This window comes from Nicotiana sylvestris, chromosome 5, assembly GCF_000393655.2.
Source record: "Nicotiana sylvestris chromosome 5, ASM39365v2, whole genome shotgun sequence".
Classification (NCBI taxonomy): domain Eukaryota; kingdom Viridiplantae; phylum Streptophyta; class Magnoliopsida; order Solanales; family Solanaceae; genus Nicotiana; species Nicotiana sylvestris.
The window spans coordinates 105,448,533-105,471,715 of NC_091061.1; the positions used below are offsets into that span (position 1 = coordinate 105,448,533).

The 23,183-nt window shown below is 36.5% G+C and overlaps 2 protein-coding genes across 3 annotated transcripts; both read right to left on the reverse strand.

Moving 5' to 3' along the window:
- Positions 1–313: 313 nt before the first annotated feature.
- On the reverse strand, positions 314–865 carry LOC138869089 (uncharacterized). Its single transcript, XM_070146679.1, has one exon. The coding sequence runs from the start codon at positions 863–865 to the stop codon at positions 314–316; it is 552 nt and encodes a 183-aa protein (XP_070002780.1).
- Positions 866–11,741: 10,876 nt separating this feature from the next.
- On the reverse strand, positions 11,742–16,075 carry LOC104213126 (GATA transcription factor 8-like). Of its 2 annotated transcripts, none has more exons than XM_009762561.2 (4): positions 15,987–16,075; positions 15,443–15,515; positions 14,571–14,830; positions 11,742–12,939 (listed from the first exon to the last, which is right to left on the reverse strand). In XM_009762561.2, exons 3-4 carry the CDS (start codon positions 14,781–14,783, stop codon positions 12,154–12,156), a joined length of 999 nt encoding a protein of 332 aa, XP_009760863.1. In that variant the 5' UTR covers positions 14,784–14,830; positions 15,443–15,515; positions 15,987–16,075; the 3' UTR covers positions 11,742–12,153. The 2 variants fall into 2 exon arrangements, with proteins under 2 accessions (XP_009760863.1, XP_009760862.1); XM_009762560.2 differs by having other exon boundaries at positions 15,774–16,025.
- Positions 16,076–23,183: the final 7,108 nt, after the last annotated feature.

The window sequence follows — 23,183 nt, forward strand, 5'->3', positions numbered from 1 at the left end:
AGTGCTTGTCAGGAATCATATTCCTCTTGGCTACTTTCTTAGGGTTGTACTTGGAGTGTTCTTGCTTCAGGAGAGGACAATCTTTGATGAAGTCCCCAGGCTTTCCACACTTGTGGTATAGATCATAGTTCTTTGGTTTGCTGGAGTTTCCCCTTAACAGTATTCCTTCATTTCTTCTGACCATCTTCTAAAACCTTTTGGTTAAGTAAGCCATGTCACTGTCCTCCTCACTCGAGTCATTGCTTTCAGCTTTGAGTACTAGGTTTTTTTCTTTCTTTGGTTCTCTTCTTTCACTGTCTATTTTCCTCTTCATCTAGTAGGTCTTCAAATTTCTAACCAGCTCGTCTATGGTCAGCTCCTGCAGGTCCTTTTCTTTAGTAATAACATTCACCTTGATTTCCCAAGAATTGGGCAGGATACTAAGAATTTTCCTCACTAGCTTGTTCCTAGGAATGAGTTCACCAAGTGAGTGTAACTCATTTATGATGGAGGTGAATCTTGTGTGCATATCTTGAACAGATTCATCGTCCTTCATCCTAAAGAGTTCATACTTGCTAGTGAGCATATAAATCATAGATTGCTTTACTTGAGTGGTTCCCTCATGTGCTATTTGCAAAGCTTTCCATATCTCCTTGGTAATTTCACAAGCAGAGATTCTATTGTATTCATCAGGTCCCATTCCACACACTAAAATTTTCTTGGCACGAAAATGTGTCTCCACAGCTTTCTTGTCTGCATCAGTGTATTCTTTTCTGGTCTTTGGCATTGTCAATGAAAGGTCTCCAACTGCCTTTGTTGGAAAGTAAGGACCATCACATATGATATCCCACAACTCAGAATCTTCAGCCATGACAAAATCATGCATTCTTGTCTTTCACCACCCATAGTATTGCCTATTGAACCTGGGTGGTCTGTACGTAGATTGACCTTCTTCAAAATTTGGTGGAGCAACCATAAGGATCCTTCCTAGGTGTTAGCCTAATAGGATGAACCCGCTCCAATACCAATTGATAATTTATATGAGTCCACCAAACTATAGAGTACCAGGTCCTCTATGAGTTTCCACTGAGAATACTAATAAAACAATAAGTAAATAAGACAGGGAGTTTTACGTGGAAAAATCCCTGCTCAAGGGGATAAAAAAATCACGACCTACACTAGTAGGATTTCAACTTCACTATGAGCAACATTTAGATTACAACCTATGCAATCTAGGAATTAAACTCTTAATCCCTCACTAACTCGTAATACACCTATTAAAAGCCACTTTGTAATACACCTATTACAATGACTTCAACTCATGACTAACTCTAGTCACAACACAAACACAAAGGGTTTATTATTTTACAAAGGGGTTCCTAAGTAATGCTTCTAGCTAAGCAATTTAGGAATTACAATGAAGAACAATTACAAAGTTACAACTCAACTATGGACAACAAATACTAGATTTAGGAATTGGTCTGTAGTAGCGTTTTACTTTGTTCTTGAGGTTCTTGAGAATTAAAATTGTTGTCTCTGAAGGCTCAAATGATTTAAGTGAGTTCTCAAGTATTCAAGTGTATTTTTCTCTCCAGGTACACATTTTCTGAATTTAAAAGCTATGTATGAAGTTTTGACTTGCAGAATGAAATGAAATAGCTCCAATATGTCTGGGCTCCTTAGATCAGTGCTACTGTTTCCGTGTCCCATGATTTGGTATTTACTTAGTATAGTGACTGTTTATTATGATGGCTGTAACTAATAGGTTGCTAACATGAAAATTATCTGCAATAATTAATGTTTGATTAGTTGCGTAGTAGTTTAACAGAACTGGGAAAGACACTCAGCTGAATTGTGTTGGTAAAACAGTTATGCAGTTTCTTTTGTGCCCTTGGGTATGAGTTTCGTTGCATCTGCTCTTTTGTTGTTTCTGTTTTGCAAAGTATAGATTAATATCAAGTTGATTGTGATGGGTTAAGCATATACGCTGTCAAAAAATGTTTCGGGGATGATAATTGGTAGCTGCAGTTTGTCAAATTCAGTTCAGTGGTGTTTGTACTTGGTCATTTCATGTATTATAGTCTGTCCATAAATGTTAAAGCTTAACAGAGCCATTTTTGGGATTATGACTTTATAGTGGTCAGTTAATCCCAAGTGTTCGTTGCTCTAATTGTTTGAACCAGCCTTAGGGGGGTTATTCAGCAGTTGGGGAAAGAAGTTTCCTTTTTGAAAGATAAAACAGTGAAGTGCATTTTTATTCAGTGCTTCAATAGTCATGACCCATAGTTTGTCCATTTGTTTGATGATTGGAAATGTGAAATGCTAAAGGTCAATCTCCTATTTGGTATGGATTCGAACTTGCGTCCTATTTCTGGCTGAGGCTGCCGTTTTTCAATTTGGGCTCTATTGAGCCTAAACTCAGAGAGCTGGTCTGGGATGAGAATAAAGCATTAAGCCTTGATCCTGAATCTCCCCTTTTCCGCCTCGTGTGTACAAACTGGGTCCGTTAACGAGTTTGGCCCAAATATTTCAATTCGTAAGTGTTGTAATTGCAAATACATCATGGGGTTTAGACTCAAAAGGAACGGACCCCTTGTTTATTTATCTCCTTTTAAGCTTTAGTTTTAACTTACCATTTTTGAGTTCTTTTGGGCTTCCTCTTTATTTAAGTCAGACCATTCCGAATAATTAAGAGGTGAGCCATAATTAGACACTTAGTAACAAATGGCTTCTTGTGTTAATCTCATAATATAGACGTAAAATAACAAATATTCGTAGAGAAACCTTTAGGGCCGTTTAAAAATACTATCGTGGCTGTGGACACGTTCGCGTGACATGATTACGGTTTCTAAAAATAAATTGGAGTATGCGTTCGCGCAACTTCGAACAACTCCCTTCAACAATAGAAACAGTTGCTAAAAGGCCACTAATCAATTTTAAGAGTTCTGAAGCGTGCCATTTAATTATTCATGGCCATCGTGTTAATAGCCTAGATAAAATATAACAAATGTTGGTAGTTTGCTCTAGGCACATTTAATACACTATCATGACCGCGTATACGTCCACCTACTTTCGCCAATTTTTTTTTTTAAAACAAAGCATTATTAATTATGGACACGTTCGCGTGACATGATTTTTGACGCGCCAAAGGGAAAGAGTATATGTACGCGTAACTCAATTCTTTAACTACGAATAATCAAGTGATTTAAAAACGGTTAGGGTAAATGCACATAGGATCTAAAATGATTAATTAAACAATTTAATAAGCCAAGTATGATCAAAGCGACCGTGCTGGAACCACAGAACTCGGGAATGCCTAACACCTTCTCCTAGGTTAACAGAATTCCTTACGCGGATTTCTGTGTTCGCAGACCGTAAATAGAGTCAGTTTTCCTCAATTTGGGATTTAAACTGGTGACTTGGGACACCATAAATTATCCCAAGTGGCGACTCTGATTTTTAATAAATAAACGATCTCGTTTCGATTGTCCTTTAATTGGAAAAACTCCCTTATATTTTTGCCCTTTACGGGGTGTAGGTAAAAAGGAGGTGTGACAGCTATAGAGGTCTATACTGGGACCCTCAAACGGATAATTTGAGGGGGAAAGGCACGGAACCGTCGAACGCACTGCTGATCGACTAGTTTTACCGCAAATACGTCTTTCCGAATTTAAAAGGGTGATATATAGGAAGAGCGCAAACACTTATCAAGTGTTGTTATAGTATTGATTATGAACGAGTGGAATATGATATTGAGCATGATTTATGCAACAATAAATAGCATGTTGTCAAGTATTTGCACGTAAAAAACGATAAATGCGGTATCTAAATAATTGAAAGACAGTTACTAAAAAAAGAAAACAAAGAGACAAGTTAGTTTAAGGAAATAAAGGAAATCATAAATGCTTGAAAATAAGCATTTAAATTCAAATAAGGGGGAGGGTGCACGAGATAAAGCATGCTTAAGACTAATTCACAAAAATAAGTTCATTATGGTAAGAGCCTAAAATATCCCCAGCAGAGTCGCCATGCTGTCGCGCCCCTTTTTTTCCTCGCGGAATCCGGGTTTCGACATTCATTGGGAACAACTCGTTTCCTTTTGGGAATTGGGTATTTGAAGAGTCGTCACCTAACGGATTAAGATGCGTTAGGGCACCTAGAGTAATTAACTCATGTAACCAGTTTGCATTACTAGAGATTAGGGTAAGAGCTCGAAATAACCTTGAGGAGAAGGTGTTAGGCACCCCTCGCGGTCCACAATGGTAGGTCCCGACCGAACTCAATCATGTGAATTAGTCATTTAACAGGTAAGCAGTCTAAGCACACATTTGCAAATAAAGGAAGTTTAGGCAGTCTGAGCACACATATGCAAATTAAGGAAGTTTAGACAGTCTAAGCACACATGTAAATTGAGGAAGTTTAGACAGTTTAAACACACATACGTAAATTGAGGAAGTTTGGACAGTCTAAGCATACATACATAAATTAATGAAGGGAAGTCCTAAATTGGTTAGCCTACAGGATCACATATGTACAATACCCGATAAGCCTTCCTCAACTAGAGGGGTTACATGACATTAGCGCACAGGTCATCATATCATTTTAACTACCCATTACCCTCCCCTTAGTGGTTATATAAGCGAATTTAATTAACGAACTCTAAGCGTGCTTTACCCGTCCCTTCCTTGTGGTCCCGGAGGTGTTTAGGACCTCTATACTTAGGCAGTTCTAGACACTCATAAGGTATTTAAAAGGTAAAATCTAAGCGACAACAAAGAACATATAGGATTATCAAATAGAGAAGCAATTAAGGGGCTCATGTTTACCTCCACATGTAAACAAATAATTAGCACGTCTCAAACATCTGATTTTACAAAATTTCAGAAGGCCCTAGAACATGATATCTAGATGAGTATCATAGAATATGCATCATTATTTTAAAAACTAAGTGATATAACCAGATCAATTGCCTACTGATTTAGAATCTGTTAAACCTGGGCAATTTTACAAATAAGCACAGTATAACTTTACAGTTTTAGATCATTAATTACCTAAGGCTTGCCTAGGCATGGGCTGTGTGCGATCATAATTCTGAGAACTAATTGAAACAACTAGAAGTTATCCAATCCTATAGGCATGCTGATCTAGGCGATTAATATTACAAAAGATGATTTCATGCTTATTTATACTAGAACATGATATCTATGTGTTGGGGCTGTTTTTAAACCTCCTTATAGACAGTTATTCGTTTAAGCGACATAGATACGATTCAGAGCAAATGCAAATAGAGTCCTAAGGCAGGATTTCTAATGCATGGAGAGAGACCATAATTTTATTAAGCATGATTACATTAATAACTTATTGATAGGGTTTCTAGATGATTACGACTTTAGGCAGAATCAGAAATAAAATGTTGACTATAACATGTTTCCTAATGACCTAATATGCAAAGCAGTGAACATGATTATCCTAAGGCATGATATCTAATGCACATGTTTATGACATGGTTTTAATACAAATAGGCATAGCAAACCTAGAGGCATGATATCTATTGTAGAATGTAAGCATGGTATAAACCTAAAATCATGATTTCTACCGTGAATCAACATATATAAACCTAAAAGCATGATTTCTACCCGATTTTCCCACAAAATCATATATGAACCCTCCCTTTTTACTAACTACCCCAATATCTATTTACATATAATATTATTACAGCCCAGGATCAAATGAATTACATAAATGAATGAAATTATACTATAGGGAGCCCGAATCAGGCCCAAAGTAAACCTGGGAATGTCGGGCCTTTAACACAGTCTCAGAAGCCAAAGATCTCACAGCCAATAGTGTGTCTTGGTGCGCTAGAGTTCCCTAAGGACCTCAAGGATCCCGGGCAGTGCTCACACCAAGATCTTTCTCAAATAGAGGATTGATTATGTGCAGTATCGAAGGGCCAGCCTTGGTGTGCCAGAGTTCAGAGGGATATCAAGGATCCCTAAGCAGTACACACACCAGAGGGGCAGAACCTAATAGTCTAAGAGTAAAGTGAGAGTGCTTGACATAGTTTTGAAAGATTTAGTAGAAAACAGTATAGAGATAACCTTTAGGAGTGGAAAGATTTTCAGAAAAAAGTTTAAGAAAATACTAAGAGAGGAAAACAGTTTTGAAATCAGTTCTGAGAGGAGCAAGGATACAATCATACAGACTCAGAATACTTAGAATCACAACCATTTAACAGATAGTTTACACACAAGGGTGAAGGAGGTTGGGAACACATAAAGTTTATGTCAGGGATACATGAAGGGGGAAGTATATAGACAACAAATGCACAAAACACTTAGGAGTCTGTTGACTCAGAGACTTAACAAGTTAGCCATGATAATAGGCAGTGAGAACATAGAGCAGGAATGCAAAAAATCATGTTGAAAACAGAGGTGCATTGGACAGGATTAGTCATACAATTAGGGCCCAATCGAATGCATTAAGAGACTATCATGGTCAACCAGTTAAAGGGGGTAAGTAGGGACTAGGCAAACATGCTGAACAAGTATCAAATAAACAAGTGAAGTTTAGACATGCTGATTATACATTGAACAAGAGAAGATAGAATTTAGACATGCTGAATAAAGCAGTAGACAAAGAAATAAATTGAATAACATAGCCAATTGAACTAGTGCAGGAATGGAACACATGGAGTTTGAGTTTCAAAATTTAACTAGAGACATACTAGTTAAAGAAGAAAGTGCAGAATGTAAAGCAGGTATAGTTCCAATGTCTAGCCTTGGCTGAATAGTTATTATAAGTAATAGAGAAAGAAGAGAGAGTTTGAGTGTGAACGTGTGTTCTGAACTTAGTGTTCCTCCCTTGAGAGATAAAATAAGAGTGCTTATATAGCAGTTCAAGAGTAGAGCCAAATAAGGTAAAGGAATCAGAAATCAGTCAATTAAGGGCAATCACAGGGCCACAGAATCAATTAACATAAGAGAGTCTAGAATAGACCCCTTTAATTAGGGGCAATTAGCCAAACGGTAACAACAAGGGTTCTAATTAAGGCAAGGAGTCCAGACCATACCAATTAAGGAATCAATAAGAATCCCAAAGTTATACAGGCAAGTAATTAAGGCAGAGATGACCAATTAAATCTATAAACAAGAAAACAAATAAAGTCTATGCATACGATCTTTAACAGAGTAAATCAATCAGACAGAATTTCAAAGTAATACTGATTTATGGAAAGAAATATCAACTTCCACAAATAGAAAATAAGCTAAGTAAACTTCACAAAGGTACAGAAATTAGCCAGAAACATATGCAAAATCTAATAGATATTAATTAGGGCAAAACCACAAAAATACCGGATTTAACAAGTAAAAGTCCAAAAGATGGAGTAAATCAATACGATTTGTAACACAAAAAACCCAAATATCAAAGCAAAGCCTGGAAAAATCAGTATATAGAATCAACTAGGGTTTGAACGCTCATGCAAGAAATCAGTCGAGGTGAAGAAGAAACATCTTACTAAACATTAATAACTTAGAAAAATCTTTGAAAAATAGTTTGGGATGAACCCTAGTTTAAGAAAGGTGATTAAAAAGCGAGATAATCAATTAAAGTAAGGGTTTTTGGAGGAAAACACTTGATACTACCCAAATCATCTCAGATCTATGAAGATCTGAGAAGAGTCGACAACAATGAACTAGGGTTTTTAGAGAAATAGCACAGATGAGAGAATAGGTCGAGAACCCATAGTTCCGTAACAAAATAAAGAGAAGCTCTCACTCATAGTCGAACAATGGCGTGAGACAGGCTAACGAGCAAAGTTTCAAACTAGAACCAACTAGGTTCTTTGAGATCTTCTCAAGGATCCAAAAAATCAAGGAGCCATGGCGTGTGGAAGGTCAGGTCTGGTTGGAGAAGCCATGGAAACCTCATGGGGTGGAGGTATACGCCGGTGAAGGCGCTTGAGAACTAGGGTTTAGTTGAAAGGGTTTTGAGAGGAGAGGGAGATGATGACGGCGTGTGAGGGAGAGAATGAGAGGGTTTGGGGAGGGGGTCATTTAGGTTAATTATGGTAAGATGGGTTGTGGACCGTTGATAAAAAATGATCAACGGTCAAGATTGGATGGAGGTATTGGGTCGGGAAGGTGTGTGTTTGGGCTTAAGGAAATTGGGCCAATTTAGAGGGGTTTTGGGCTGGATTAAAAAGGTTAGATTTGAAAATAAAGGGCTATTTATTAAATACCAAAGTAATTGAATAAAAATTATTTTATAAAATAATTAACAATAAGAAAAAAAATAATTTTCATGCATGAAAGTGTTTTAAAATAATTACTCAACATTTTAAAAATACAATGAGCCATTTTATGGCAAAATAACGCAATAATGTATGCATGGGCTATAATTGCAAAATTATTGCAATTGTAACCAAAAGCGTAAATTTGGCCATTTGTGAAATAATTTGAACTTAATATGACTATAAATGGCAATATTAAATCATGAAATGCTATAAAGTCTTTTGTGATGAAATTTTGTAATTATTTATATAAATAAAATACTAGGATAAATTAATTTAAAAATATAAAAATTATGGAAAAATATCAATTGATGCTAATGCATAGTTTTGAAGGTATATATGCACTTAAAAAGTATTATAGGGAACAATTGGGTATCAATAGTGAACCCATAAGTTATGCTAGTTCTTCGTGAATTATTTTGGGATTTTTACATAATATAGTAAACTATATTACCCTAAATATTCATGTTTAGTAAATTACCCTACCTACACAAGTTTTGTTTACAAAATACATACATTCCGCCTTAAAAGGCTTCTAATCCATTATTAGTGTCTTCAATTAAGGGATTTAGTTACACCATTTTTCTTTTTTTTTCCTCCTCTTCTCTTTCCTTATGTTTCCACTCATATGTCACAATTCGGTGATTTATATAAAAAGGATGGAATTCATAACCATAAGTTAAAAAGGGGGATTGAAGAAGAGCACCAAAAGGGTGGGAATCCTTTATCGTAGATTGTGAGGTGAAGACAATCCAGACAAGATTTAAGACTAATTTAACATAAGAAATAAGGAATCTAGAACGAGAACAATCTGGAAGATTTTTGCTTGCCATTTTTTTCTTTTTATATCTAAAAAATATGAAAAAATATCAGCCAAAATTTAATGGGGATAATTTTTTTGTTAATGAATCAAAAGCAAATCTATCTTTGTGAACTTGCACACGTAAATTGTTGTCAGTCCCAAATTAAATGAAAGAAGAAGATTTCGACGGCTAGCATAAAACGTAGTACAAATATGGTTAAATAAGTGAATACTACAGATAGAATGAATACCTATTCCTTATTACACAAGTACAATTTTATAAAATATATCTTTTGTATATTTTGTATCTGATTTATACATAGTAAAAATAAATTTCATACAACTAATTATATATTATACAACTTATCTATAACTTTCACACATTATTTCTACCCCTTTAAATACAACTACAATAACATACAACTTAAATACAAAATTTATACAACATGTCTTTTGTATATTTTGTATCTGATTTATACATAGTAAAAACAAATTTCATACAACTAATTATATATTATACAACTTATCTACAACTTTCACACATTATTTCTACCCATTTAAATACAACTACAATAACATACAACTTAAATACAAAATTTATACAATATGTCTTTTGTATATTTTGTATCTAATTTATACATAGTAAAAACAATTTCATACAACTAATTATATATTATACAACTTATCTACAATTTTCATACATTATTTCTACTCAGTTATATACAACTACAATATAATACCACTTAAATACAATTTTTATACAATATTGTTCAACTTTCATACAATAGTTAAATGAATAAAGAAAAATAAATAAACAACAGAATATAATTTTTCTACAATTTCTGCAATCTAATGTATGTCATGTCTTCTTATTCTTCTTGTTCTTCGAGTTTCAATCTGAAATTCAGCCAAAACCAAGTCTAATCTTCACCAAAACCCCTCAAAATTGAGATATAAACTCCAAACCATATTCTCAATTATTTGCAACAACACCCAATCTTAACAAATAATGACTTTTGAAAACCCAAATTCGAATTCAAAGCTTTTTAATGGTTGTCAATGGTGGAATTGCTTCTCTCTTTTCCTTTGCTTTATATTACTGAAATTTGGGATTGAGAGATAGAGAGAGACGTAGAGAGAATTCTCAATTCTTTGCAACAACATACAATCCAAACAAACAATGTCTTTTGAAAAGACAAATTTGAATTCAAAGTTTCAAAGCTTTTAATGGTTGTCAATGGTGGAGGGGTTACAGATTTTTGTTGGTTTTAAAAAAGGAAATAGTGGGTGATTGAAGAGGAAATCGTGGGGTGTGGTTGATACGTGGGTGAGAGGGTGGGATTTGGAGAGAGAAACTTAGGGGGAGTGGGAATATACAGTAGAGTTAAATTAGGAGACTGATTAATACCATTAAAACCCCTAAAATATACATAAATGATAATTAGGTATATAAAAGATAATTATATTAAAAGTTAAACATGGAGGGTAATATAGTTTACTATATGACATAGTAATGTAAAAATCCCATTATTTTTGTACTAGCAAAAAGTCGGCCTCTCTTATTTATTTGGTACCCTTTCGTCAAATAGAGTTTTATGTCTTTTATCCTAATGATGAATATGCTCAAACTTTGGTGTTATCCTCGGTTATGGTTTTGGTTGGCAAATAGGAGAGCTTTGGGATAAACTAGCAATTAAACTATAATTTAATTACTAAAATAAATTCATAGGAGAAGAGACAAGAACTTATACATAAAAATTTACACACTGGATCAATGCAAGAAATATTCAAAGAGAGATAAAGGGAACAATCCGCAAAACCTTATCCAACTAGGTAATTCTTCTGTTATCCAAAATCCAGCTCCCTTAAAATGACCTCATTCTAATCTATTTATATTAGGTCTAACTAAGGTAAAGAAAGATACTAAGTACATTTAATTGGCCTAATTACTATGCTCCAAAAGGAAAATTTTGTAGCCCAAGTATATCAATCATAGGCAAGCATGGCCTAGGTTCATATGCTTGTGTCCACGTCATCAAAGTGGTGGCATGTGCGGTAGTTGCAGGATTGATTTGTATCACGTACCGGCGTCAGAAAGTTAGAGAGAGAGTTAGAGCCTCTCTAAAATATAGGTCTTTACTCCTCAAGTGTGAGTGCCGCCAGGGCTAGGGCTAGATCAGCATTGATCCAATCATCTGAAATACATGACAGGATTTTGCCGTTGAGGTATTATCAGTTTTCTTTTTCTTTCTATAGAAATATCTAATATAGTACTTCCTCTGTCTATATATCTAATATAGAAATATCTATCTATATATCTAATTAGATCAGCACTCTTTCCTTTTCAGTCACACAAAAAATGATTGTCACCTTTCCTTATTTAGAAATAATTTATCTTTAAAATTTCACTTTATCCTTAATAAATTGATTTACAGCCACACAAGTCTTCGTGCCGAGTCAAACACCATCATATAAGTTAGGACAGAGGGAGTAGGTATCTATCAAATTTTTTACTCAGTCTATAATCCTTTTGATAATTTTAATATTATTATCATTATTGTAAGTAGAATTTTAACTTAAATTTCCATTATTCAAGTTTCATTAACAAAACTTGGATTAGCATACATCAATTTTTATAAAAGGTAGAAACTTTTACATCAGAAGACATAATCCAAAGTACTACTCATTTCAGAATCACCTAATAACAAACTCACTACAAAAAGAATTCCCATCTAAATGATGAGAAATTAAGGCCAAGAGTCTAATAAAGAGACAAAAACCAACCCCACACCTATTTTGAACTTCAAAAGGACCTAAAATGACGCTAAAGCTATACTCTTAACCCCTTTCAGTGCCCTCTCTTCTCATCATTCTCCTCTCTCTACCACCTAAAATATGATCATCTAATTTTGTTTTCTATTTCCCCCCATTACATCTCTGTACAAAGAACCAATGAACAAAGCAATGAAAAAACAGCAAGTAAATAACATTAACTGAAATGAGAAATGCAGAGATGACACAAAAAAACTATTGACTAGGTAAAGCTATTCTCCGCTTCTTTTTTCCCTTCCCTTTACATCTACTCCTCCACTGAGGATTTGCTGAACTCATGTTCGGTGATTGTTGCTGGGATTTGAGTCCTGGCTGTGGCGTTGTTCTCGGGAATGTCCTTGGTTCTCATTTCAAGGACCTTCTTGTGAGAATTGGAATGCATTGATGGAACGAATGTAGGACTTGCAGCAGGCCGGTACTCAGGGAAGAGCCTTCCTGACTTGTAACGAACGCCACAAGCGTTGCAGAGGGTCTTCGGTCCCATTGGACCTGCTCTCCATTGAGGCGTCTTGGTTATCTCGCAATGCATGCATCTTCTAACTGCGTGTGCAGTTGAGTTCTGATTTGTCTCAATTGGAGCTAGAGGAATTGTAAATTTGATTTTCTTTTTCGTCTTCTGCTCTGCTGCTGCAGGTCTTGGGATCTTCTTCATTGGAGACTGTGCGAAGTTTCCGGATTCTGAAGAAGTTACGGGAGCAACAAATGGCCGGGGATTCTCAATAAAGACTGATGTTGGAGAGATAAGTTGAATCGCTGGCCGAGGATTGAAAGTTGCAGGGCGAGGACGCTTGCTCCTAGCACGTTGTGGGCCACGGTGACATGGACTAAGAGGAATGGTTTTGCCGCCTGAGCAGGAAGAGGAGGAGCTACTGCCGCTGCTCTCGAGCACAGAGACAGGACTCGAAGACTGGAATTTGCTGTGGGATGTCTCCTTGTTGATGGGAGCATTTTCTTTTCCAAGCGTCAAGCCCCCGGCCGAGAAGGAATCCTCCACAAATGTTGAGAGCCATTCAAGTTGTACAATATCCTCATACTGCAAAACAAATAGAATTTGATTAATGTCAGAACAATAATATGATGTGACTCAAACCAAAAGTAATGGACACGAAATATGATGATTATCCCCCAAAGCAACATTAGCAAGCTACACAAACACCTAATTTGTGCAAATAGAATGTTAGTTCAATGTCTGTTTTAGTTACACAATCATTTAGCTGCAAATAGAATGTCATTATCTGTCATTCATTGTGATGGCCATTCCCTGCTAAATGGCAACCACCTCTTCAACTGACCCCATGCAAATGGAAAGTGATGGAAGACGAAAATGACTGAATTCTCCAACTACTACGCAGGAAACACCAACAGCCATTAACTGCTGGAAGTGTATATATAGCAATCCCTCAAAACTCAGAAAGGTGATTAATAGTGTCTATTTGGGTCCATATCTGCATGATTATTTAGCTTTAGTGCTCTAAAAGGTAAAGATCAAAGGATCATTTTCCAGACAAAATTAAGAAAACACTTTGTGAACAGGAGATCTGGCCAAATAGAGACGGAGCTGGAATTTTGAGGTTATGGGTTCTGGATTTCAGAAAACGCTGTTTACTGGGTTCTTGATAAATTATTTATACATATTAAATGAATTTTTCAACCAAAAATACGAGTTTGATCCAAAACTACTGGGTTCTGCCGAATCCGTACACAGGCTTATGGCTCCGACCCTGAAGGTACAAGCCACGTCAACTGATATATGGCTGTTGCCCCTAAAACACAGTAGTTATCAGTGAAAATGCTTTTACAACAAAAGGTTTGAATTTGAAAATGAAACTAGCAAATGTAAAATAAATTGATTCTGTAGACAAACATTTTATATTCTCAGAGTTGTCCCAAAATAATTGACTGACTACCATTGCTATTGCAAAAGAAATTTTAAAAAAATCTGTCAACTTAACTAAGAAAAAAATAACCAACCAAGATAAAAAGTAGTATATGTGTTAATTCTTTAACACCGACAGCGAGCTGGCAGTGAGATATGATTCAAAAACAAATCTCCCACCCAAAAGCTGACCTCCCTAATTATGACACAATTGCTTAATCATTAATTAACCAAAACTTACACAAAAAACTCGCACCAGCATTTTCACCCACTCATGGGACCAGCTTTACTTAGCTGCAATAGAGTTTATGTAGCTAGCCAATCACGTGACAAGACGCTCGGATCCCCAATCAACCAAACTTAACACCGTGCAACCATACCATTATAATCAACATTTAAATACTGACAATATATACTCCCTCCGTTCACTTTTATTTTGGCAAGTATACTAAAGATATATTTTTATTTTTACTTCATATCAAGAAAAGACAAATTTCTTTTTTCTGTTATACCCATAGTATTTATTACTCATTTCAAATTATTTTTTCAAATCCAATAAAACATGCATCAATTAATATGAATATCATGGTAAATTATGCACTTTATTTATTGCTTCTTAACAGACGTGAAAAGCCAAAACGTGTGAAAGTAAAAGTGAAGGGAGGGAGGGAGTACTTATTTTTACACTGACTTAGCATGCACACTTTACCTATAGTAAGTTTCTAATTCAAGTAGCATGCTCTACGTCCCAATTTATATGATACACTTTTATGAATTGAGAGACTCACAGGAACAGAGAGCTCGGCCGACAGGTCGGAAGGTGAGTTGTTGTAGCTGCCGGAGAAAAGGGGGTCGGAGGGCTGATCCCATATGCTTGGGAATTCCTTGCAATCCGTTGAGCTAAAGCCACCACACTCATTCTCTGACGGAAACTCAATCAAGTCATCAATTTGGTCAAAGAAGCTGCCGCAATCTATCTCATCCACCATATTTGACCCCATTTTACTCTCCTCTTTTTTCTTTTTTTCTGCTATCTATAACTTTATACCTGTTAAACAGAACCCGTAAATAATTCAAGTACAAATACAAGGGTGATTCAATTTATCAATCAACAGTTGCTTTCTGCCTATGCACTGTTACTTGTGGTAGCAAACAAAATGGCTAGTTGAAGTGAATGGTGTTTGCTAGCGTGCGCACGCGGTGAAGGATAGTGGGCCACGCCGCCAATGTCGGATAATGTTGTCATAAAAAAAGGTAGATGCTAGCCAGCTCAAAGAGGCGCGTTACCCATTTTTCAGCAGAAAAAAATTGAAATTCTCTTTTGGAATTTTGTTACTTTGAAAATTGAAAAAGAAAAAAAAAATCAGCATAATTAAGATTCTGGGACTGGATTCTTGTAATCTTTCGCAAATTTTATACATATTTTGAATAATGGGAATACTCCAGAAAAAGTTAAAAGAAGAAAGGAACTGGTTATTGGAGTGTGAACTCAAGAAGAGTGCGCCGTTGGTGCACGTTAGAGCATGCCGACATTTTTGATGAAATAGCCAGAGAATACGAGAAAGGGAGGGTGAACTGGAGCAAGCTGGTGCACCGACACAGAATATGAACAAAATTAGAGAAATCTAAAGGCCTTCAAATTCAATTTCAAGGAGCAAACCTTATGAAAAAAGGCTGGAATTTTCAGGCGAAAAAAGCTTCAAAGTGTGCTAAATTTGTTAGGAATCAATTCCCTGCAATAAGATTAAGAAGAAAATTGTTAGAACATATGATAATAAGTTAAAGCAATATAACACAGGATGAAAACTAAAGCTTCATGCTTAGATAAATGTGTCTAGAACCTAAGTTATGTTGGCTCATTTGAGGCAAATTCAATGCAAACAGACTCGTTTAACTTTTCCGTTGTTTCTTTTTACTTAGAAAAGGAATAAAATGGTGGGAAGATTACGTCAAATGATTTGGAGAAGGTATGTTTGGAAAGAGAGCCAAACCTTAAACTCTATAAAATTCCCGCCAAAATTGTCTCAACTTTCAAGAAAAGCTCAGAGAATTCCTAGTCTCTGAGCAGAGTGAACGAAAACTCTGAAGAAATAGAAATGTACAAAAACCCAAAACAGAAATAGCCCCTACCGGCCACTCTCTCTGTGTTATGACCTATGAGGGGGCATGAATGACTGAATAAAGGAATAAATAATATTATGTACCTTAAAAGGAAATTAAACCTGAGGAAGAAGAACTCTATTGGAAATGAAATGAAAGAGAAGCTAAAAAAAGGAGAAAGAAGAGTGGTGATGGTATTGGTAGGTGGTTCACTGCTAGCTGTCTTTTTTACTATCAAAACACACACACACACTTCGCTGTCGTGATATTTAAGTCACTTTCCCCACCCTCCCTCCTTTCTAATTCCTGATTGCACACGGGTCCCATACACCTCTCCCACCGCTTTTTCTTTATTTTTTCTTTCTACTGTGCTATATATTTAATGTTGTATTTTGGGATATATACGCGTATTTGTACTTGTGATATCTTGATTGTTTGTCCTTTAGTTGGATGAGCGGAAGAGCTTGAGAGTTTGAATGTGTATTTCTTTAGGTGTGATAAGTTATGTTATTTTGTATTTTGATAATTTGCCAAACAGTCTCAAGGACCTAGACATGAATCAGTTGTGATCAGTTCCTTTGGCCTTGATACGATATGTTACTTCATATTTTGATGCTAGTAAAACATTCTCGAGGAACTAGATAGGGACTAGATGTTATTAGTTTTCTTGACCGTCGTACAGTCAACTCTACACTTGTAAACGTTGTTGCACTGTATCAACTTGCATCAGATACGTTACTTCACGTTTTGATGTTGGTCAAACGTTCTCGAGGAACCAGATAGGGACCAGATATGATAAGTTTCCTTGGTCGTCGTAAAATTAACTCTACAATTGTAAAAGCTATTACATTGTACCATCTGGCAGCAGTGCAACAACACAACTGCAACTTGCTAGAGGCCAAACTAAAAGATGAAATGTCTATATCTCTTCTCACACGATCTTTCATATATAAACAACATGTTACAAGGTTTGACCTAGCACTTGCAAATCTAAAAATCATATTCTCTCAAGTGCTAGCCACCACTGCCTTCAAGACTCTCTCAAGAACAAAGTTGCTACAACCTCAAGGACCATATCCTGACATTGAAGATATCTTAAGTTCTTAGGTTTGTTGAGTCTTTGTCATTTTATTCTTCACTTGTAATCCTACACTACTTTAAAGAAGTGTCTTTGTATGACAGAGTTCAATCATCGTTTGGTTTGGTTTCTTGACTAGAGTTAGTCAAGATTTGTTGCTTTGTAATAGATTATTGCAAAATACTTATAATAGAGTCATTGTAGGGGTGAGGTATTAAGAGTTCAGTTCCTAGATTGACATAGGTTATAATATAAAGTTACTTGGTTTAGTGGAGTTGAAATCCTACTTGGGTAATTCGTAATTTTTAATCCCTTGAGCAAGGAGTTTTCCACGTAAATATCGTGTGTCTTTTATTTACTGTGGAAACAGAGGAGAAACTGGTTCTTTATACTATTTGGTGGACTCCTAGTTTCTATCAATTGATATCAGAGCAACTTCTTTCAAAAATGTTAATACCTAAAAAAATCTTCATCATGGCTGCTCCACCAAACCTCGAGAAAGGACAATCAACCATAAGACCTCCAAGATTCAAGGAAAAATATTATGGATAGTGGAAAACTAGAATGCATGACTTCATTATGGCTGAGAACTCCAAGTTGTGGGATGTGATTTGTTATGGTCCTTTTGTTCCTATGAAAGTTGTTGGAGAGGGAACAAGTATTGTTCCAAAAACTAGAAAAAAAATCAATGATGTTGACCGAAAAGCTATTGAGAAGAACTTCAAGGTGAATAAGATTTTTGTCTGTGGTATTGGACCATACGAGTATAATCATGTATTGGCGTGTGAATCTGTAAGAAAATCTGGGAAGTTCTTCAAACTGATCACGAGGGAACTACTCAGGTAAAGCGGTCCAAAATAGACATGCTTACCATTGAGTATGAGCTATTTAAAATGAAGGAGGAGGAGTCCATTCAAGATATGCATACACGCTTTACTTCCATAATCAATAAATTTTATTCTCTTTGAGAAATTGTTCCAACCAATAAGGTGGTCCTAAGGGTTCTCAGTATTCTGCTAGGTTCCTGGGAAAGCAAAGTCAATGCCATCACTGATGCCAAGGACTTGTAGAAGTTGACTATTGATGAGCTAATTGAAAATCTCAAAACCTATGAGATGAAGAGAAAGAAAGATCTTGAAAGAAAAGAACCCAAGAAGGAGAAGAACCTGGTTCTCAAAGCTGTCCACAATGACTCAAGTAGTGGTGAATCTTATATGTCATATCTCACTCGAAGAATTCAAAAGATGGTTCATAAAAATGAAGGGATCCCAACGAAAGGAAATTAGTAGGAATTTCAAAGGAAATGATTGTTGTCATAAGTATGAAAAGCCTGGATACTTTATTAAATATTATCCTCTTCATAAGCAGGATCATTACAAAATCAACACAGATAAGGTGGCTAAGAAGAACCAGGTCCCTAACAGGAAGTTCAAAAGAAGAGATCATACTAACAACGTGGAGAATCAAGCCTTGGCTGCCTAGGAGGTGAAGATAACCAAGTAGATACATCTATGATGGTAGTTGACAATGAATCTTTAGAATATGAGTCAATATTTGCAGTCATGGCTAAATTTGATAATGATAAGGACAAGGAGGAATATGAGGTAAATTTTCTTAATGTTTAAAGAAACTTGAAACCTTACTCTTAGAAATATTAATGTCATTAGAAAATATGTTGATATCAGCCTATCCTAGCCTCATTAATGAGAAAAATGCTTTAACTGAAGAAATTGGTGACGTAGAACAAGAGAGAGATGATGTGATAGTTTTCATTGTAGATTTGAGGGAACAAATGGATGAAGTAACTAGAGAAAACACTTTGTTAAAGAGCCAAATGAAAAAAATGGATGGACACCCCTAAAGGAAAGGAAGGAGCTAGTGAGATTCAACTTGAGTTTGAAAACGAGCTTAAGAAAATTAAAGTGAGTCTTGCTATTGATCTGGAAAAGAATAGACAACTTCAGAATGATTTAAAAAGGACTAAAAATGATCTTGATAGGTCACTTCATTGGACCTGATCCTCTGATGTTATTGCTTCTATATAGAAGAGCAATGGTAGAGGCAAGCAAGGAATCGGGTTCCAAAAGGACAAAACTCCCTATAATCTCCATAGCAAGTATGTCACTATGACTGATAATTTGTTGTGTACTCATTGTGGCCAGACTGGCCATTAAAAGGATACATGCATAGCTAAAATTCAGCTTCTGCAGAAAAACAAAATCCTTGTTGAAAGGAAGCTTACAGTTGAGAAACCCGGTTTCCGAAAAGGGAAATATGTGATGCCTGCATGGACGAAATGAAGTTTGATTCAACCGTTCAATCATTATAAGGGACCCAAACTCGCTTCGGTTCCTAAATCTAATAAGTGATTTTGTTTGCAAGTTGGAGTGAGATGAGGCAGTCAAAATGGTACATGGATAGTGATTGCTCAAAGCATATGACTGGAAGAATATATTATTTCCTCTCACTTAAGGCCTTCCAAGGTGGGAGTGTGTTCTTTGAAAATGACCAAAATAGCTATATTCTTTTTGTTGGAAAAATTATCAAAATAGTCTCCCACACAATTGAGAATGTGTACTATGTGAATCGATTGAAATATAGCCTATTATGTCTCAAATCTGTGACAAGGAAAATAAAGCGAAGTTCTTATCCAAATCTTGCACTGTCACCAACCTCAAATCTAGTGAAGTGGTGTTGATAGCCAAAAGGTTCATGAATATCTGCATTTAGACTTTGATTCACTGAATAGTGGTGATTTAACATGTCTAAGTTCCATTGATGATGATGCTAATTTATGGCACAGACAACTTGGGCATGCAAGTTTTTCTTTGATAAACAAGTTGGTTATGAAGGACCTAGTTCGTGGACTGCCAATGACCAAGTTCAAGGATCACAAGGTGTATGATGCTTGTATGAAAAGGGAAGAAGGTGCATGATCAGGACCTTGCGAGAAGACTCCCTATGAACTGCTCAATGGGAGAAAACCCTAGCTAACTTACCTAAGAGACTTTGGATGCTATGTTTCGTTCTCAACAATGGTTTGGGAAAATTTGATGCAAAAAGTGATGATGGAATCGTTCTAGGTTACTCATTTTAGAGCAAGGCATACAAAGTCTACAACAAAAGAACCCATTGTAGAAGAAACTGTGCATATGATCTTTGATGAATCCTATAAATCAAGCGGCAAAGGATCACATAACAAAGAAGATAAAGATGGAGAATTTACAAAAAGTTTCCGATGAAGCTATAGATATTGCAAATTGAAAGAATAATTTGTTGAGTCAAGTCAAGTAGAGTGAGGAAGAAGATGTAGCAGAATCTTCAGAAGGCATAGAGGAACATGGTCCCTCTATTACATCAACTGAAGCTAAATACCAGGTTGGTGATGCTGTATCAGGCACTCCTGATGCAGGACAAAGAATGGAAGTCACATTTCTATTAATGTCAATGATGGTTCAAATATGGAGGAACTTGGTCCCTCGAATCTTGAAGTTCAAGTATCCAGTCAGAAGCACAAAAGCTCACATCCCCTTTAAAATATAGTCACTCCCTTAGGCTCTGGTATTCAAACTAGTTCTAAGGCAAGGAACATGTTTTCCTTCTCAGTTTCCCTGTCTCAAATTGAGCCTAAAAACATCAAGTAAGCATTGAAAAATGATGACTAGATAGCTGCTATACAAGAAGAACTACATCAGTTCGACAGAAACAAAGTGTGGAACCTAGTCCCTAGACCTTCAGATAGAACAATGATTAGAACCAGGTGGGTGTCTAGGAACAAGCTTGATGAATTTGGAAACACAACAAGAAACAAAGCAAGGCTAGTAGCTCAAGGATACAACCGAGAAGAAGGGATCAATTATGATGAGACTTTTTCTCCTATTGCTAGAATGGAAGCAATCAGGATTCTTATTGCTTTTGCATCCCATATGAAATTCAAATTATTCCAAATGGATGTTAAAAGTGCATTTTCAAATTTATATCTGAAAGCGGAAGTATTTGTCAAACAACCCCTGGCTTTGAAAGTCATGAGCATCCTAAGCATATCTTCAATCTTTACAAGGCTATATATGGTTTGACGCAAGCCCTCGGGCATGGTATAAGAGGTTGTCATAATTTCTTCTTGAGAATGGATCTACTAGAGGAAAAATTGACAATATTATATTTCTGAAGAAAAAATGGAGAAACTTGTTGTAGCGACCCGGCCGGTCGTTTCATGAGTTACAACACTGTTTCCCCATTTCCACTTCTTTATATGTTATACAACTATATTTTATCATATCGTGTTGATTGTTCTGTGTTCGGAGTGGTCATGGAGTGTAATGAGACATTTAGTCTCTTATTTAGAAGCTTAAGTTAGAAAATTCAACCAGATGTTGACTTATGAGTAGAAGGTCTCGGATGTGAATTCTGACGATTCGGATAGCTCCGTTAGGTGATTTTGGACTTAGGAGCGTAATCGGAATGTATCCATGGTAGAATTAGGCTTGAATTGGCGAAATTGGAAATTTGGAGTTTTTGGTCGGCAGTGAAAATCTTGATATCGGGGTCGGAATGAAGTTTCGAAAATTGGAGTAGGTCCATAGTGTCATTTGTGACATGTGTGCAAAATTTCAGGTCATTCGGGGGTGATTTGATAGGTTTCAGTATTGTTTGTGGAATTTGAAAGCTTCTAAGTTTTTAGGCTTGAATCCGAGGTTGATTTGGTGTTTTAGTGTTGTTTGGAGTGTTCTGACGGTTTGAATACGTTTGAATAGTGGTATATGACTTGTTGGTAGGTTTGGTTGAGGTCCCGAGGGCCTCGGGATGATTTCGAATGTTTATCGGGGAGTTGGAAAATTAAAGTTACAGTTGAAGCTGTTGTTTTCTGTCATAACGGCACCTACAGATTGGGGACCGCAGGTGTGAGCCACAAAAACGGAAAAGAGACCGCATAAGCGGCATTGGTCACAGAAGCGGAGGGCTGGACCGCATCTGCGAGCCCTCAGGTACGAGACCTGGGGCGCAAGTGCAGCTTCTGAGGACTTAAGTGATTTTCGCAGTTGCGGATTTTTGGGCGTAGAAGCGGCCCGCAAGTGCGAGATATTGTCCGCAAATGCGGAAAGCGCTAGGAAGAAAGTATAAAAGGTCCCCTTCGCGAATTTCTACCATTTCTGGACGAGTTGGAGCTTGGAGGCTGTGATTTCAAGAGGGAATCAAGGGTTTTCAGTAAAGTAAGCTACTTGGGCCTCGTATCTTGTGTTTATGACGATTATTCCATTGTTTAATCATGATATTAGTGGGAAAATTAGAGAAGAAATTGGAGAGTTTAAATTTTGGATTTGAGGGGTCATTTGAGGTCCGATTTTGATGATTTTGATATGTATAGACTCAGGAGTGAAAGGAGTTTCTAGTTTTGCAATTTTTGTTGGATTCCGAGACGTGGACCTGGGGCTGGGTTTGAGCAAATTCGAGATTTTGGGTCTAATTTGATACTTTTTGTGTGGATTTCATTCCTTTAGCGTGTATTGATGATAATATACTGATTTTGGTTAGATTCGGAGCATTTGGAGGCCGGAGCGAGAAGCAAGGGCATCGCGGGTTAGAGTTTTCGTCCAGTTTGAGGTAAGTAACTATTGTAAATCTAGATCTGAGGGTGTGAAACCTCGGAATTTCGTACTATTTTGATAAATGAGGTGACACACATGCTAGGTAACGAGCGTGTGGGCATGTACAGTAGGGATTGTGACTTGGTCCGTCCCATGGCAACTGTAGAGTTGCATATTTTGATAAACTCTATATGAAATCTATGTGTTTAGAAATAATTCTATTAACTTGGGCTAAATGCCATGTTTGGGGACTTGTGTCGTACTGTTTGGACCCTCCTGGGCATTTTACTATTATCCTCACACTGTTTTGATTCGAACGCATATCTTCAGTCATGATTTTTACATGTTCATTGTTTGATTCAATTTCATTTCTCTACTTTTAAATATATGAAAGTTGTTTGTGCTGAGTTCCCTGATTTTTCACAGAAATGCCCAAGTGGCTGTGAGGTTGATGGCTGAGAGAGGTCGAGGGCCTGATGGTGAGAATTATATATATTTATGGATTGTGCTGCACGCCGCAGCGATATAGCGTTTGGACTGTAGGAGCCCCTCCGAAATCTGCACTCCCCCAGTGAGCGTAGTCGACTATATATTTATGGATCGGGCTGCATGCCGTAGCGATTATTATGAGATATCTA